The sequence below is a fragment of the Drosophila montana genome, unplaced genomic scaffold, assembly GCF_035044405.1.
Source record: "Drosophila montana isolate Dmon_TW-CO22-7 unplaced genomic scaffold, ASM3504440v1 contig_2_1, whole genome shotgun sequence".
Classification (NCBI taxonomy): domain Eukaryota; kingdom Metazoa; phylum Arthropoda; class Insecta; order Diptera; family Drosophilidae; genus Drosophila; species Drosophila montana.
The window spans coordinates 581,843-601,766 of record NW_026997875.1 but is presented as its reverse complement, the minus strand read 5'-3'; the positions used below and the strand labels follow the sequence as shown (position 1 = coordinate 601,766).

At 34.3% G+C, this 19,924-nt stretch overlaps 1 protein-coding gene across 6 annotated transcripts in view; it reads right to left on the bottom strand.

Moving 5' to 3' along the window:
- The window catches only part of spen (split ends), an 82,596-nt gene that overhangs the window by 41,665 nt on the left and 21,007 nt on the right, over positions 1-19,924 (bottom strand). Inside the window, exon 1 of one of the 6 annotated variants that reach the window (XM_064684852.1) lies at positions 16,862-16,922. The exons of the other annotated variants lie outside the window; for them this stretch is intronic. Coding sequence (XP_064540922.1) covers positions 16,862-16,920 — 59 coding nt within the window. The 5' untranslated portion in view covers positions 16,921-16,922. Of the gene's footprint in view, positions 1-16,861; positions 16,923-19,924 lie in introns of those variants that run through there. 6 annotated transcript variants of the gene reach the window in all.

Genomic DNA, 19,924 nt, shown 5'->3' with positions numbered 1-19,924 from the left:
GCAAAGGTCAACTTGATTAGCGCGTCTGCAGCTTTTTGTGGGACACTGTGTGTGTATTTGTGTGTGTGTGTGTGTGTGGGGTGGCTTGACTAATTTCACGCACTTTGCGACTGTGACTTAGTGACATATATTGACTTACAGCTTAGAGGTCTATATATATGTATCTATACAGCTTATACAATTTGTATGGCTGCCTCAATAATCCAGGACTTGAGGCAGGCAAAGACCATCATCAGGATACGCACCTGTAAGCAAGAAAGAGAAAGAAAATTAATAAATAATATGATTCGGCTTTCACATTTGACATTTATAAATGTTTAATGAGCTGCGTGCTGGCATTTGAATATGAAAAAGAAAAAGAAAAAAAAAAACAGAGAAAGAAACACACAAACACCTGCTCGTAAGGGCCCCACCCCAAAAACGGCAACACCTTTTGTCTATTTGCAAAGTGCAAAAGTTCATAATGTTAAAAACGTTGCCAAGAAATGGCAAAAATAAAAATGCGAAAAAAAAATATCAGAAACGCGGAAAAAAAATACGCTCGCAAACAGATAAAAATAAATTATATTCGCTTGTTTATTACGTTTGGCAAAAGGAAAAAAGCCAAACACAGGCATATTAATAATAGGAACAACGCGCAGATACTCTAGACAAATTGAATACTATACTATATAGAAACATTAAATTAAAGTTATTATACTGTTTGGATCAAGTAAATTTTTTGTGCTCAAAAAGTGTTTAGAGCTATATCTGGCATATCTTCCATTTGCTCTAAACTTCTTCATTTTACTCTAAACTCCAGGCTTACAAAAGCCTTGCCACTCGTTCTTAGCTTAAACATGTTGGGAATTCTAAGGCGGCATGCAGCAAAAAATTGTTATATTTAAAATCCTTGAAAGTTGTAAAGGGTTTTCGACTTAATTTGTGATTATCTGTTAAAATACTGAGCTTTTAGGCAATTTAATAAGTAGCTGTAGGGTAAAAAGCTTAAAATTTTTCAAACAATTTTTTTTTTCGATTTCTTATACTAATGTTATATATATTTTTGTATATTTTTACTATTTTAATATTGTTTAAAATGCGATTTTTGTACTTTTTAACTTATTATGATTCGTTGTTGTCTCATAAAACCCATCTAATAATCTTTCGCGCTGTGCGTTACAAAGTACATCAAAAACTCACTATGCCCAGCAGCCAACAAGAAGTGCAATTTGACAAATGAAAGGTATAAAAGCACTTGATCATGGGGCATGAGTCAAAAGGGGGCGGCCGAGGGGGGCATGGTTAAAAATACCGGGAAAAAAGAAGAAGAAAATAACTCTTGCAGCGTCTCAGACAAAGCTAAGCCGGCAACTTTAATGATGATGACGCAGATATTACTGTGCCAAAAAAATAATATACACTAATACACGCATCCACACACACGCACACACATACAGTCGCAATGAGAGAGCTGCGTATGTGTGCGTATTGTCTGTGATTATATAAATAAACTCGGGGGGAACGCAGTCAGTGAGAGAGAGAGAGAGAGAGAGAGAGAGAGAAAGAGCCCAGTGCGATATGTTTGCCATGGCCAGACAGACGATGACTTCCATGACAATCGCCCGGCATTCACTTCAATGCCCCCCCCCACACACACACATACATACAATCTGCAATCTTCCGTCTGCCCCTTCTCGCTCACTCCCTTTCTCAGTCTGTTCTTCTCTCACACTCTATCGCTGTCAGTTTCTCCACTTTGCTGTTGAGCTGTAATCTTTTTTTATGCGCTTTAATTTGTTTTCTTTGCGATTCCATTTTCTTGTTGTTTGCCAAAAGTTTATTGATCTCTGCTCTGCGACATTGCTCTGCTCAGCCAAGGGGCGGCGGGGCGGTCGCTTTAGCAGGCGGAGGTAGAATCTGTCTGTGCTTATTTTTTTTCCCATGCGGAGGCAACAACTTTCGCATTTTCTTTGTTAAATTTACGACCAATACAAGAATTCATGTCAAATATTCCAAGGGCAATGCCAAAAATATGCCGCAAGAAAAAAATTATGTATACAAATAAAAAAGAATTTTACGCAAGCAGGAGCAAAGTGTGTGTGGGAGGGAGGGAGGGGGGTGGCCACTGCTGCCAGTGAAAGATTGCATATGGCAGCAAATCATAAATAGACAATTTAAGCACGGGCCGAATATTTATGACAGTGTAAACAATAAATAAACCAACAGCTGTTGTTGGCCATTAATAAAAAGAGTGAGATACAAAAATAAATAATCAATCGTTAGTTTGGGTTGAAAGTTCTTGAATAATATGACCCACAAATCAGAGCGGCATCCTTAAAAACAAAACTACAACAATAATAAAAAAACCAACATTTACAACAATAACAAACCAAATGCAACAAAATATGCAAATGAAGTTCGGCTTGGAGGAGAAATCACAAAGAGAAACAAACAGAAAACTGGCAGGAAAGCTAAATGTCTAGAGTACCCTTTTAATACATAGAATGACTATAGTATAGCGTGTGGAATACCCTGTTATAATAGAAAAGTTAAAGGACAGTCTTAGGCAAAGCATTTAGTCATAATATTAAATACATATTTTCCACATGATCACAGATCTGCCATTTACCTGTCACGCACACATAACCATATAACTTTCTTATACCTCCTTTTAACAAAATTGTTAATGGGTATATTAACACCAAGCATTAAAAAATGTAAATGCACGCGTCGCGGTCAGCCGACGACGCCGACGTCGACGCCAGCCGCTGCATTAGTCAGCAAGAAATGAAAAAGAGAGCGGCAGCCGCCGGTCGCCCCAAAAAGAAACTTGCAAGAGACCAAACCAAGTCATTGACACCAAAAATAATATACCAAAAACAAAACATAAACTACACTAAAAAAAAAATAAAAAAAAAACAACAAGAGGAGAAGAAAAAGAGACACAAAATACACAAAACTTCAGGAGATGCAAATGATTTTAACTTTAATGCGAAAACTTGTGCGCTGTCTCGCTCGCACTTGCTTAAACAAATATCAATTTCCGTGTAGAAGAGCGTAAATGCAATTAGGCAAAAGCGCCACCTGTCGCCCGGTGGCAGTTGTTATTGTAGCAAAGTTCGTGACAACTTGAAAAGTTTTATATGCAAATCGTAAAACAAAAACAACAACAACAACCCCCCCCCCTCCGCTGTCAACTGCCACGCCCTTCGAGCGGCATTTGCATGTTTGGCAACAACAAAAACAACAACCGCAATTGAAAACTTGTTAAATACGCGCACATTTGTTTTTATTGCTATCGTTCAACTATTTGGCTAGCCAAATGTGCCACGCCTACGCCAAGCACACGCCCTTCGCTGCTTGACGCACACGCTGCAAATTGCAATTGCATTTGATTGTTGTTGTTGTTGCATTTGTTGTTGACAAAATTACCGCTTTTTGGTTTTTGGCGTAAAGAAGAAAGCAGCTCAGCAACAGCAACAACAACAAGCAAGAAAAGCTAGCTCTATAATTTGGCACAGCTCAATATAACTTTGCTTCGCTACGTAAGGGTATCTTTGAGTCTTATGCCTTTGAGAAGCTTCTTGTTATGAAAGCAATTATAAGAACTTAAGATTAGGACTTAATCTTAATTAAGAGGCTGTAAATTAATTATTAAATTATCTGCAAATTAATTATTAAATATAATAATTTAAATAAATAAAAGGAAATAAATTTTAAAAATATAATAATTTTAAATAAAATCAAAATAAAAAGAATGATAAGAATTAAGAAAAATTATAATAAATAAAATTAAAATAAGATAAATATTAAAAAAAAAAAATATTAAATGAAATCAAAATAAAAAAATAAAAGAAATTTAAAAATATGTAATAAATAAAATTATTAAAAACAATTATATATCTCAAAGGCGAACTACATATACTTAAAAGAAAATAATATAAAAATAGCTCAAGTATATGTACATATTTTGTATATTTAATAGTTATTTATTTATTCCCAATTGTGATCTACATAATTTGGCAGAGCATTGAAAATGTCTATAAAAGTGTATGCAAAATTCGTGCACTTCATTAAGTTGAAAATTGTTGTAAAATAAAATAGTTGTATTTACGTTGGTTTGGCTGCTTATGCAACTTGTGTGTGTGTGTGTGTGTGTGTGTGTGTTTGCGGCATGCAGCGCGCCATGTCGCGTGCAGCCAGCAACAACAACAACAACAACAGTTGCAACAACAGCAGCAGCAACAGCGGCAACAACAACAACAACTTGCCGCTCGCCTTGTACAGCGTGTTTGGGTGAAATTGGGTTTAGTGTTCAATTTAACACCCACGTTCTAGTTTGGGTTTGTTGGCCCCATCAAGCAGAATACTAAAGCTGAGCAGCATTTGCCATTGTTGTTGCCCGTTTCGTGTTTTGTTGCAACAATTGCTGTCGCAGCGGCAACACCAATAACAACAACAGCAAGAGCAGCAGCAGCAGCAGCAGCTAAATGCAATCATGTTTAATTATGCATTCCACATTGGATACGTTCTGTTCAGCTGCTGTACGCTCAACCGTTATATTGGCTATATGGATACAACAACTGACAACAGCAACAACAACAACAACAACAACAAAAACTGACAACGCCCCCATAAAAACAGCAGCAACAACAATGGAAACGTTTTCCTTAATGCTTTTCTCTTTTATATAGTTTTATGTTTTTCATTAATTGATTGATAAACCAATTTCGGGCATAAAGCGCAGGGTCCGCAGCTAAATGACGACAACAACAACAACAACAACAACAACAATAGCAACAACAACAATCACATTGACAACCGTCGTTGCCTTCATTTCCGTTTTGCAGCCCACTTCAGATATCATTGAAGCATTTCGAGCCCACGTCTTTGGAATTAACATAAATATGTTGCACAGATTGCTTTTAATAGATATGCATGCATATATATATATATATATATATATATATATATATATATGCATGCATATATATGTAGACTTTAGACTGTAGACACATGCATAACTAACAACCAGGTGGGCTGGGCTCGTTTCGGTTCGTTTTTTTGGGGGGCTGGTGCAGCTCCACATATTCCAGACACTTAAAAAAAAACGCATTTAAAGAAAAGCTGACGACGAGACGCTTTGCGTGGGCCCAACCCGACACTTGAGCGGCAATTGGAACGACTCTGGGGTCAGGTCAACGCCTCTTTTATTTGCATATTACTGTTGCCTTTGTTGCCGTTATGATTACATTGATTGTAATTGTTATTGTTATCGTTATTTTTATTATTATTAATTAATATTGGCGTTGGTATTGGTAATAGTTTTAGCATTAGTATTAGTATTAGGTGTTATTATTACTATTATTATTATTATTGTTATTATTAATATTTGTGTTGGTATTGGTTTTTATATTAGCATTAGTATTAGTATTATTATTGGTATTAGTGATTTATAAGTATAAGTTTTATTATTATTACTGTGACTATTATTATTGGTATTGGTATTGGTATTGATATTGATATTGATATTAGTATTAGTATTAGTATAAGTAATAGTTTTATTATTAGTATTAGTATTAGTATTAGTATAAGTATTAGTATTAGTATTAGTATTAGTATTAGTATTAGTATTCGTATTCGTATTCGTATTAGTATTAGTATTAGTATTAGTATTAGTATTAGTATTAGTATTAGTATTAGTATTCGTATTAGTATTAGTATTAGTATTAGTATTAGTATTTGTATTAGTATTAGTATTAGTATTAGTATTAGTATTAGTATTAGTATTAGTATTAGTATTAGTATTAGTATTACTATTAGTATTAGTATTCGTATTAGTATTACTATTATTCATATAATTATTATTGACATTTTTTTATGCTGATATACCGTTTTACAGACTGCAGTTTTATACATTTCAGTTATATATTTTAGTGGATGTTTCGAATGGGCATCCCAGCTTCTACTACGTATATTTTGTGTATGTTTTTATCTTTTTGTGATCTTTTATTTTGCTTTTGCTATTGAAATCCATTGCCTGGTTTCGCTTCTCTGTTGAGCGCACAATTGGTTCAATGCTCATCATTGGCAGCCGTCACAACAAATTGCAGCAAAATATGCGCACACACATTTTTTATGGCTATTATTATTATTATGTTTATGTTTGTTTTTTTTTTATTATTGTTTATCTTTTTTTTATGCTACTCTTGCCATGCGAGTCATGCTTATGATTGTTATTGTACAACAAAAATAATATTTTTGCACGCGGGTGCAACGCACTCAAATGTCCAAGTGTGTGTGCGTGTGTGTGTGTGCGTGTGTGTGTTTGTGTGTGGCACGCTTGTGTAGCGAGGGATAACGGGGGGAGGGGCAGCTGCTGAGGGAGGGAACTGCTCCTCAACCGGGTGAAAGCGACCGCCATAAGAAACACACAAAAATAAAAAAAAAGAAACACTCGACTTGCAATTAAATAGCTGCCAACTGCAATTTCATTTTGCCAAAGCTGCGACAGCGCCACATTTATTTATTGAACACCATGATCAGAAGGCGAAGAGGCAAGGGGGGAGGAGGGGGGGGGGGCGGTAATTGTTAGGGGAACTGCCGTCAAAGTGACTCGCGATTAGACGAGGTGAATAGGTCACTGTGTAGCGACTGCAGTCGCAGTCGCAGTCGCAGTCGTTGTTCAAATCTTCAGTTCAAATGTGGCATTACGAGCGAGCTTCAACTGAAGCATTGAAATTGAACGAGACGAAAATTGAACGCTTCAATTGAACATCAATTTTCAATTCAATGCTGAAATTTAAGCGACAATTTCAAGCAATTTATTTAAGCAGCTTTATTGAAAGATTTTTTACTGATTGCGGCTGGTGGCTGGTTCAAATCCAGCAGTAATTTTCAGTCTTAATATTTGCTTAATTTATATGTTTATATTCACAAAGAAAAATGCAATTAAAATGAATACAAATTAAACATAATAAATGAACAGAGCAACAAATTTATTTGACATATTAACACAGAAATAAGCAGTAATAAAAAGCTATTAATTTTTTGACTTTGTTATTATTGACATTTGTTATTTTACTTGTTAATATTGACAAGGGAAAAAAAACATGATTATAAAATATTAATTAAAGAAGAATTAAAAAGAAAAAACAAATTAATTTGTCAATATTGACAGAGAAAGAAGCAATAATAATAATAAAACAAATAAAGCAAAAATCAAAACAAAATGAAAACAAATTAATAATTTCGTTTATATTCACAAGTAACTGTAAAAAAAACTTATAAATTTGTTAAATAATTAATCAATCACAACGACAAAATCATAAAACAAACAAAAAAAAAGAATTTGTGGAAATTCACAAAGAAAACAGCAGATAATAAATCAAAAAAAAAACTTTAACTGACACGAAATATATAAACAATTATTAAAAGATATTAATAATAAAAATAACAAAAATACATGTATTAAAGAAACACATATACAAAAAATAAAAAGAAAGAAAAAACAGAAATTAAAAATTATATAAAATAAATAATGGATGCTAAAAATTAATTAATAAAGTTAATGTATTGAATGCTTTTCAATTTTTTTTTGTCGATATTTAATTAGCTCCATTAAAATAAAAAGTGAAACAATTTTGTTCTTTGATTTGTTTGCTTTTTAGTTATTTATTAAAATTTTGGAAAAAATTTAAATCTCCCAAAAATACGTATATAAAATAACTAATAATATATGAAATATAGTCTGCGTTTAGTAAAACATTATGTTTTTTTAAAAAAAAAAATTGAATAAACAAACTGGAAATCGAAAACAATGTTTGCCCAACATTGTAAGCAAAGCATTCAATTTCTGGCTAAAACAAACAAAATTGAACATTAAAATTTCCATTGAAATGTGAAGATTGAAATTGAAACAACAAATTGAAGAGTCAATTGAGTCGAGAGAGCCGGCAAAAACAGGGAGAGAAAAAAAAAACAATAAGCAGAAAGCAAAAATGTTTTGTTGTTGGCCACAACTCGGCGAAGCTGGCCAAGATTTATGTGGGAATGGGCTTGAAGGAGCGCTGCCATTGATTGCGTTGGCCACCCTTTTTGGCTAAAACACAAGCGCACAAATCAATTGAATAAGTCATAAGTTATACACTGGTTGTTGATGCTGTTGTTGTTGTTGTTGCTGTTGTGCTCCTATTCGCACCGAAACCGGTTCGTTAACGCTGCAACAATCACTGCAGCAGGTGGCAGGCGGCCAGCGACTGCAACTCCAAATGGCCAATGGCCCGGACTCGGCGGGTGTATGTGGCAGCAGCAGCAGCAGGGGGCAGACGGGCGGAGGGGGGGCGGGAACAAGTTGATGAGTTGCCAACCGGTTATGTCAAATTGTTAGCAGAACAACGAACAACCGTCAACAACATTGTGGCATATCATGCATTTTAAGCACAGCCAAGGGGAATGGGTAGCGGGGGAGGGGAGGAGGAGGGCGACTGTTGCAAATTGTATTTTTTTTTTTTTTGGCAAAGCGGAAATGCTGTGCGGCAGGCGGCGGGCGGCGGGCTCGAAAGGGCTGGGCTGCGGCAACAATCAACAACAATTAAATTTGATTAACATGCAGCAAAATATCTATATGAAAATTAAAGTGTTGTGTTTTTGTTTTTTTTTCTTTCGGACTTGCCCCCAAAAGGGGTCCGAGTGCGCAGATAAAAACTGACGGTGCATAAATTATGCTGTCGGCAGCAGCAGCTCTTGCAACCATGCAACATGCGGCACTTGAGCGAGCGGAACTCTTAAGTAGGTAGACACAGAACCTTGGGAACACACTCAAAGAAAGTCTGATTTTAGTGCTTCTTCTTCTTCATGCTGTTGTTGTTGTTATTGTTGTTGCCTTTCGGGACTCAAGTGGCATGCCACAACGAAATCATAAAGACAACAGCGTGCATTTTCAAGGTTAAAACGTCGCCCGAAATTGATAAGAGGATCCGTGAGTAGCATTAAGCGAACGCAGTAGCTTATATATACCCTTTAATCTTACACAAACATGTTGTGGATAGTATATAATATATCAGTCCAATGTTTATTAATATATAGTATATCATATATATAAAGCATATAATATACCTAAGATAAAGCAATTCGATATAGAAATTAAAATATCAGCAGCTTTAAAAACGATAAAGTTTTTCAAGATATTTGCAGGGATCGATTTTATGGAGCCATTAAATTTCCGTTATCTTCTTTTACTTGAATCTGGATATATTGTTTTGTATTCACTTGATAGATTTGAAATGTATTTATGTATATGTATTCAATGATACATTCCCGATCTCATTATAGTCAACGAAATCCCACTTCGAACTCAACTTTCCTCCATTATTGCATTTTCCTGTTAACATCCCTTCTGTTACATAACAGACGTTGAACATAGAACATAGCGAATGTATAAAGTCTTTAAAAACTAATGTTTTTATTAAACTAAAAGAACATAGTTTTATTTAATGGCTCTAGAAGTTCGATCCGTACATTTATATGCGATAAAAAGTACATTCAACAGACTGCCTATATAAAAGCAAAAATAGTCGATGCCAATTAACTAGATCTACGCAGAATATATACACATTACTGTCGCAGTTAACGTTCCCTGTTACACTTTCCATAACACATTGTTATAACCCCAGTGCAAAGGGTATAGAAAACCTTGGCCGCTTCCTTGAAGCTGTGAGTAAGCAGATCGCTTGGTACAAATTTAATGAGGCTCGCCGTGTTGTGAGAGACCAAAAACTGAAGAAAAACTAAAGGCATAAATGTCGCTTAAGCTGCAAACCGGTTTTTTTTTCTTTCTTGTTGAACAACAACAAAAGCAGCACGCAGACAGCGCTGCCAAACGCTTTTGTTGTTGCTTATAAAAGAGTTGGCAGCTCCTACGAGCAGAGACCGGTTTTAGCTTTGATTTTTGTCGTCGTCGTCGTCGCCGTCGACGTCGTCGTCGTTGTTGTTGTTGTTCAGAAGGCAACTCTACAACTTGAATAACATTTTTATGCGCACAACAGGTACATTTGTTGTTGTATGCTATATAAATATGTGTATGCATATATGTATGTATGCATGAGTTGAGCATGATATGCATGCATGTATTTACATTATGTATAGATATGTGTTTGTGCGTGTATGTGGGGGTCTGCTGTGAAATGAGAGTTCCTCTCTGTCTGTCTTGAAGACTTGCGGGCACTCTGTTTGTGCTCGGCCTGCGTTGTTTGTCTGTGTCTGCCTTGGTCGTTTCTCGGTGCTTCTTCTGTGCGACAACAACAACAACAACAACCGCAACAACAATCAGCTCTTTCTACATTGGTGTTGGTAGAAAGCCAAAGAAAGAATAACTCAGGCAAACAGCATTTGAGAATTTGCTTTGTCATGTGCCTCTGCGCCTGTTTGTTCTCATAAATATATATGTATGAATATGTATGTATATATATACCCTTTATATATGTGTGTGGTATATAAGGCTATTATGATGCGCTTGTTTGTTATGCTGATTTGTGCCTTTTATGAACAGAACAGAACCGAACACACACATACATATACATACACTCACACACACGAGAGGTGCCAGCACACAATGTTTTTAAACTCAAAGCTGTCTTTGTATACCCTGTAATAGCCTCCCAACCGCCCATTCCCCTCATAAGAGCGGGGTCTACAAAGTTTATGCTAATATGCAGCACAATAACAAGGCATATGCCATGTATTTAAAGTGTCTTATACATAATTTATAAAGGCAATATTTTAATAATTTCTTTCTTATAGATTCTGGATTTCAGTAAAAACATATGCTTAAACTCGACAAAGATATGTAATAAATCATGGGCAAGCAATCCGAAGAGCTTCATAATGATCAGCCCATATTGTTGTATATGAATAGATTAAGTATGTAATATTAATTATTATTGAGTACGACAAAATTTATTATGTATATACGCATATATACCAAATCTGTGACGCGATTTACCGAGACTTATGAATGTCTCAATATATATTTAAGAATAAGACACGTTTTGAGCCGAGTTACCCATATATCATAATATATTTTAAATATATACAATAACCATGTTTAAAAACAATAGATATGTATCATCAATTCATAGCTTGCTCTTTATTTCTAGATTGTAAGATATACCATTTACATATTTTCCATAGATCTCTACACGTTTTCAAAATACCTATGGATGCATCTCTTAGCTTGAATTTATCTTAAGATTTTCAACATTTATAGACACGAGGATATAACTCTTATCGGAAGAAAACCTATATTACTCTTACTTTATATATCTAGCTTCTGATATAAACATCTCTTGTTTTATATCACTATCTATCTCATAGTTTTGAATTTGTCAGAGATAAATACTTAACTAAGCCAATTATCAATTTAAATATTCCCCAGAAAACATAATTGGGGAATGAAAATAAAAACGAAAACATTCCAAAATGATTTAATCAAATACAATTCCATTTCATGAATATCATTCAAAGAGAATATTAAACTAATATCGCATGCGTTTTAAGCAGAAATTGTTTTTGGATTGGCCCGGGAAATGTAGAGAAATGTATATTTGGCTCCTACGATTGGATCGAAACATGGAACCGAACTGAGAACAGGCTGGCGGCATTAGCTAATTAGTGGCGATAATTTGATTAATTACCATGAATAGAGCGGCGCGTTCCATTCAATTATACGAAATACGAGTGTGCACAAAAAAAAAACAATAACATGCAAAAGTATCTTCAGTTCTGGAAATAGATACAAAGTTCAGTCGGCGGTGCTAGGCACCAGCAGTTACCAGTTTTTTTCTCTCTTTTTTGCTCTGTTAGGCACTAAGACAAAGAGTACCAAACAAGGGGAAAACCAAAATCGAGATAAATAAAGCGCAAAGCAAACAAAAATAGAATGTACGCAACAAAAAAGAGGGAGGAACAAAAAAACAGAACCCAGAATAGTTTAATTGAGACCCATCTGAGGTCGACCTCGAGAAGCAAGGGAACAGCAGGCGACGATGCTTTCACTAGGAACTAACCGACGGATCGAGAACCGCAGTCAAGACCAACCAGTTGAAGAAGAGGCGCCACAGTGGCTTCCAGTTAATTCTGGGCTCAGGATTTGTCCAATTGAAGCTGGGAAAGTGTGTTGAGTTTGTGCCCAAATTCGATTCTGATCGAGATAATATTGGGTCCAATTTTATTCCTTAAATTTCAATAGAATTTTTACTTCGTGCTCTTGGAAAATTACCTTAACTGGATTTTGATAACGATTGTACTCGATCTTGAGTTCATAACTCTTGATTTTACGCAGATTATGCCATTTATTTATTATTTATTTATTCGATTGCTTCAATGTCAGCTATGGTGTATACAGTATGGCATATATATTTACCAGTTAAATAATGTTTGCTCGAAACGTTAAGATCACGAAGAAGATCGTTACTGATTCGGCCCTCTGCAATGACATATTTCATTAAAATAGCTTTAGAGGTGTGCGTTAACGTTGCATTCCATTTCATTCCCGTTCATTCCATACAACTTCCTTTCATTCCTTTTTATTCCAGTTCATTCCCTTCTATTCCACTTCACTATCTTTTATTCCATTCTAAAATTATTCCATTCCCTTTCATTCGATTCCATTCGTTTCCATTCATTATTATTTCATTTCATTCCTTATTAACCATTCCATTTTATTCCCTTTTATTCCATTCCATTCCCTTTCAATCCTTTTTCATTCCACTTTCATTCCATTCCCTTTCATTCCATTCCATTCCCTTTCATTCCATTCCATTTTCTTACATTGCATTCCATATTATTCCCTTCTATTCCATTCCCTTCTATTCCATTCCTTTCATTTCATTCCATTCCCTTTAATTCCCTTTGATTTTACAAATACAAATCGATTTTAAAAACCTTCAAAACTATAAAAGAAAATGCAATATTAGCAAGTACCAGAACTATAGGCCCACATATTTCCAGGCACAGTTAGGCAGTTAGAGCTCGTGAATATATGGGTGTACTAACCCCTATGCCCTAACTTATAATATGCTGCAGTTGCTTGCACACTAGATAAGGCCTGTCAGGCCCTAAAATGAGAGCAAAGATTCAAAGATTACGTGAGTTGTTTTCTGCTGATGACTCAAGCCGTGCTAAGATTAACAATCTTAAAGACTACAAATTTGGCCCACATTTGAACGAAACTATTATCGCTCTACCCAACTTTTAGGCCTAACAACCAACTGTCAACTGACCAAATATGTGGCATGTAGTGTATATATATATATATATATGTATATAAGGCTTTAGAATAGGCTCACAATTTCTCTGATATGCAAACATATGCCGCATTGAATCCGCCTGCCCCACTAGAGAGAGGTTCTCTTATCTTATCGCATTATGTCTGTATATACATATATATGTAGAGAATAAAATTTTTACCAATCTATGGACTAAGGCAATGTGTAAAGAGACGTTCGAATTGTATTGGATTTGGAACGTAGTCTGGCGATAAGATAAGCAAAAAAAAAACGATAGGACAATCGATTCCATTCTAAGGCCGTCGCAATTTGGGAACGCAAAACAAAAACTGTAGAGAAATGAGAAATTGAGAAATTCTTTCAGCGAATTTTGGAAAGAAAAAGAACTACAAATGTTATCAGGCCCAAAGTGAGGCATTTGCTGCAGTGTTAGTCATAATAATATACCCTGCAACACAGCTGGCCGCTTATCAGACATTGTGGAGGCTTTGTTGTTGCCATTTAACGTTCGCATTTGTATACCCTGTACATAGTACAAATGCTGAAAATTGGCAATGTAATGCTGCATGAGTTAGCTTTGAGCCATATAAGACAATTTTCAGCTTTATCAATACAGTCGTATACCCTGTTACCAAAGGTATAGTAAGCATATACTATTAGCAGGCAGTAGAAAAATCTTTCGAGAAAACGTTACTAATCTAACTAACCAAACTTTTCCATTGTGCGTAACTGCAAGATAATTATGCGTTTTTTACAGGGTATCTCCTAGTTACACACTCGTCTAACACAATTGTGTATTATTTTATAATGTTTTACCCAAAAAAAGCTTTAGAAACATATGGAGAAATGTTTTTACAAATAAGTCCTCTTGGCTTTACAGGGTATTCTCCGAGTCGTAGCACTTAAATGACGCATACATTTTCTTTTATCAAATTGGCACACATGTGCGAGCGGTACGTGTACGTAAATACGATTTATGAGCCCAGAATTTCAAACGTTATTAGACAAGCACAACAATAATAACAAACAACAACAATAATAATAACAACAACAACTACAACAACAACTCCCTGGAACAGATAACATATGCAAGAGTCTAATAAAAACTGATAGCACAGGCCACGTGGAAAATAATATACAGCCCATAAGTATGTACATATATATGTACAATTGGTATCTGCAGCCACTTGGCCACAGTGAAGCAACCCTTAACAGATCTGTTTTAGGCCATATGCGCAACATTTGGCTAAAATAAGCCGCACACAAAAATCCATTTCCCATTGACGTCAGAGATCTGGCACAACAAAAAAAAAACAAACAAAAACTCAATATGGCAAATGAAAATTAACGCATATACGGCAAAATAACACATACAGGCACATACATATATAAAAGAGATGTGCCCCCTATGAGAGGTGCCACCCAAAACCACCCAACCACCCACCCACCCACAAACACACACACACACACACACACAAGGCAACCAAATCAATAAAAACGAGGTGAAGATGCGCCGAGAATGTGCGGAAACGAAATGGAATGAAACGAAATTAAATGTTTAGGCGGTAGCCACATATATATTACTATATATATATATTGGTGTATCTGTGTCTGTACACGATTTGGGTTAATGAGCCTTTGAATTATTGAATCAAATTTTCTATATATTTGCCCGTCCAAATAGACGTACATCAAAGCAAAGTCGGAAGCCACACCTGAAGAAAAAACCTTATCGTATTCAATGTGAACAAACACTTGAAAAAATTTCAATTGGAATATCAGAACATTTGATTAGCGGGCCTTTCGAAAATAAACAAACAAGCTCTTAACTTAGTTAATTTATTAAAAGTAGTCGAAGTGGAAATCTGGGAAAGTTGATTTCGATCAGAAAGTCGATTAATCGAAAATGTAAAAATGGAATACTGAAAAAATTGATTTCAATCTGAAAATAGAATCAAAATTAAAAATATAATAAACGAAAAATGGATTTCGATCAGAAAATTGATTAAACGAAGTTGGAAAAGAGATTACAACAAAATACTAGAAAAATTGATTTCGATCTGAAAATCGATTAATCAAAGATGTAAAATATATGGAAAAAATTACTGGAAGAATTGACTTTGATTTGAATTGATTAATCGATTCTTTTAAGCCAAGTCGAATCCGTTTTAAAAAAAAGAAAATTTAATTAATATAAACAAATAATCAATACGTAACAGAAATGATAAATATCAAAAAAGAAAAACAATCAATTTTTATCAAAGAATCAGCAAATATAAAACTAACGATTAATAATGAAGACATTAGTCACACGGTATATATTTAAATAGAATTCATATCCATATCGATTTTCTTTCAGTTTTTTCAGTCAAAACAAAGCCCATGCATACAAGATAAAACCCTTACCTTATTCATATTCATATCTAAATCGTATCTAGAAATCTTAAGACGTGCCCAGTCCCTAATGACAGCTGACATTTGAATGTCAAATACAATCGAATAATTTCACTAATTAAGTGCTTGCAAAGCGGTCAGCGACCGTGACCTACACGAATTAATTGCGATCCATTTTTTGTACAGCCCAAAACATTTATTGAAAACTTCCAAGAATAGCTGGACACAAACTGTTTGCAGGTTTCAGATCAGCACAGTCTCGATTTGATTACTGCCCGTGTGCCGTATTCGTAAACGTTTGCTTGCTTCGTAACAGATATGAAAATGGAGGACGTCTAGAAGCCGTTAGCTGCTCGGCTAAATTTTGTATTCCTCTTTGGTGTCACATTCGTAAACATTTTGTTGCTGCTGATAGCTACACAGTTGAAATTTTTTCGTTTCTCTTTTGTGTTGCGTTCGTAAATGTTTTGCTAGATTTGAAATATGATAATTCTGTAGAAACGTCGTCACAGTTTAAAATAGTTCATTTCTCTTTTGTATCGCATTCGTAACCGTTAGCAGTATGATAATTGAGTATGTCTAGAAACACATTTGAAATTTATTTAATTCTCTTTTGTGTCGCATTCGTAAACGTTTCGCTAGCTACATACACAGTCTGACAATTTCCGCAAAAATAGCACCAATCGTTAAAATCGCATAAAATTTCCTTAGTTTCTAGACAGATCTAAAAACCGAGGCAATATTAAACGTTACCCATTGAAAAGTATTTTTTTCGTTTTCGTTTATGTTTATATTCAGTGTTATGTCTGTTGTTTTGAGCGTTATAAATGCGCCTTTTTGGCAAACTGCAATACATTTTCAAGTTGCATTTCGTATTTTTTTTTTTGCTTATTTGTGTGCCGCGAAATAAAACGATTGCAACGGATGTTACGAAAACTTGGGACAAGCGGACGTACGGAGGGGCAGAAGGGGGGGCACATTATAATTTCCCTTCTTTTTGGCAAGCGCATTATTGAAAATTATTGTAAAATTTTTGGGCCATTGCAAAAGCCATGAAATATGGCGCACATGGCCAGCTTTCAGTTTCAGATCATTTTTATTTACAAACAGAAAAAGAAAATTAAAAAAAAAACGAAACAAATAATAATTAGAAAACACTTGAAAATATTCGTATATCTGTACTGGTTACACCTATTTACCTATTTACCAGCTCAATGTGAAAAGTGGATTTTATATCTTTGGCCGCGTTACGAAACATACCTGCAAGAAAATGAAAATTAAATAGATAATTAGTATATGGTATTTACTTAATTATTTGCTAATTATATAATATGCAAAAGAGGTTCGTTTGGGCAAATGTAATATATTATACAATATATTGTACAACATTTCGGATAAAGTCAAAATAAGTCTGTCAAAAAATATATATGGACTCATTTTGAAGAATGCAGAAATGCAAATGGTTCAAAGAGTTGAGCTACAGCGAATCGTAATATCGTTCAATTCTTATAGAAAACAATTCAAATTGACTCCTATAAAAATAGCTAAGAATTTAATATAGCATATTTATTATTTAATCAAAACTTAGCTCAAATGTTGAAGTACACATTGAGATATTGAAAAAAAAATTTTAAATGTTAATGAAATTAAGGCTCAAGATCTTGAGTCAAATGTTGAAGTAAATATTTTAAAAGTGTTTAAATATTATTAAGTTAAGTATGTTAGGCTTAAGATTTTAAGTCGAGTTCTGAAAAACATATTTGAAATGAGTTTAAATATAAAAAAAAAGTTGTTGGCTTAGGATCTTGATTCAAATTTTAGAGTACATATTTAAAAGTATTTAAAAATGATTGAATTAAGTATTTTAGGCTTAAGATCTTGAGTAAACATTTCAGTAAATTTTTCAAAAGTGTTCAAATAATATTAAATTCTTAAATCAAAGTCAAATTTAAAAGTACAAATTTCCAACAAGTTTAAATATTAAAATAAAAGCTTTATTAAGTCAAATTTTGAGTTAAGTATTTTGGTCTTAAGATGTTAAGTCACATTTTGAAGCACATTTTTGAAATGAGTTTCAATAATGGTGAATTGGCATTTCAGGCTAAAGCTCCTAGAGTCTTTCTAATTGAGTATTTATTATCGTTGTGGGACTAATCTTAAATGGAGATCATTTTTAGTATAGTTCGGTATTATGCACTGAATTGTTTAAGCTCATTAGGCAAGGCGACATTAGAGTGCGACAACAACACGATGGGGGCAACAATGAGTTTTGCTTGTTTTGTCATTTTACAAAAGGCCCGAAACGAAACGTTTTATCTTCACGCAACATTTGACAACAGCAGCGCGCCCCCAAGTACAGGCCCCGCTCCCTACACCATGTCCCTAGCCCAGCGCAAAATAAAAAAGCAGCCACTGAATGGCAGCGCATTGTCTTTTTAGCATCTACATATATAGCAGATATATATATATACATTAGTATATATATGTTTTAGTATATATATCACAGTTATATATGTGTGTGTGTGTATGTGGTAGGCTCGATGTGTAAACAGAGCTGGGGGCAAGCCTTTCAAGCGTCTCGCTTGCGGTTGAAGATGGCAAAAGGCAACCGCGAGGGACAAGGTTGCAAAAATATCAAATTTCCGAGCCAGGGCCAGCCAAGCGGGCAGGATGAACTAATAATAAAAGGGATATACATATATACACATATACAAACATATGCAGTGTATGTGTCGCAGGGAGGCAGCACACACACACAAGCACACAAGCACACAGGGGTTATATTGTGTACGTTGCGCATACGCCACGTAGCACACACGGCTAACAATTAAGCGACCTCATTTGCACAGCGCAAACCACAACAACAACAACAACAGCAGCAACAACAACAGAAACAGCAGCAACAACTTGGGAGACATTTAGACGCTTTGAGTGACAGCTGCACTTAAAGAGCAAAAAAAAAAATAAAGCAAAATGCAGAAAATAAGAAGAAGAAGAAGCAGCAGAACAGCAACAACAAAAACCAGAAAGAACAGTTATCTTTGGTTTGACGAACATAAAATACCCTTGCAGGCATGTGACAGATGCACAACATTATATTATATGATATGTGACACACTCCGAGTTTTTTTAACTGTACAAGAGTATGGGATATATAAAGGTTAGGTTAGGTTAGGTTAGGAGCAGACATACGCCATAGAATCCGTTATTTTTTAGAAGTCGACACATATTTTGGGATGAAAAATATTTTAAAACAAAAAAAGAAATTTATCAGCTGTAATATTGCACTATATATTGCATTAAAAAAATAGATATAGAAATACATACATATAACACATATATGCATTAAAAAAAATATATATATTTATATATGCAAATATGTATATAAAAATAAATATATATATATAAAAATATATACATAAAAATATATATATAAAAATATATACATAAAAATATATGTATATAAATATGAGTATAAAAATATATGTATAAAAATGTACATACATATAAATAAATGTCTTTAAATATTCTGAAACTCAATATTCCACCGATTTATGCGAGTTATGTAATATAGTAATCCGATTTTTAACCACAAAATTACCAAGCTGATCAAGATATATCAAGAAGATATAATCAAACCGAATTTTCCTTTATAAACACAATTTTCCTTATAAAAATACTCGTTAAACAAATAAACCAAGTTAATTGAAGACATATTTTAAACAGTAAAGTTTTTCCAACTGTTATTTCTGGGTAAGCTATGTGTATGTATATGATATAGTAATCGGATGTTTGTAGAACTTAGACAGCACATTACGAGCATAAAAAATCGAATTGAGCCTGGCTTAGATAAGCTTTAACGTCAAAAAGGTTTTCCTACAGAAACTCAATATTTCTTCTAATAATTGCCACGTGAGTTATGTGATAAAGTATTCCGATTATCCTAAGATTTCAGATCATATTTAAGTCAACATTTGGAGAGCAGCATTTAAAGAGCTTGGAATTATCATGCACAATTTTCGACCCATCTTGGCTAAGGCAACTATAAGACATACCAATTCCATCTGGCCAACTTTGCATCTGTATCAAGTTACGCCAAGATAAGCTGCATAAGTATATGATATCAGCTAATAAATCTGATCAGCTACATACTATATATATTTTATTGAAAATCTTTTCGTAAACTGTGTTACAGATTATTTGACAAATTTATAATACACTGCCAGTTAGGGTATCAGAAAAGTTGCAATGAAGATGGAGGC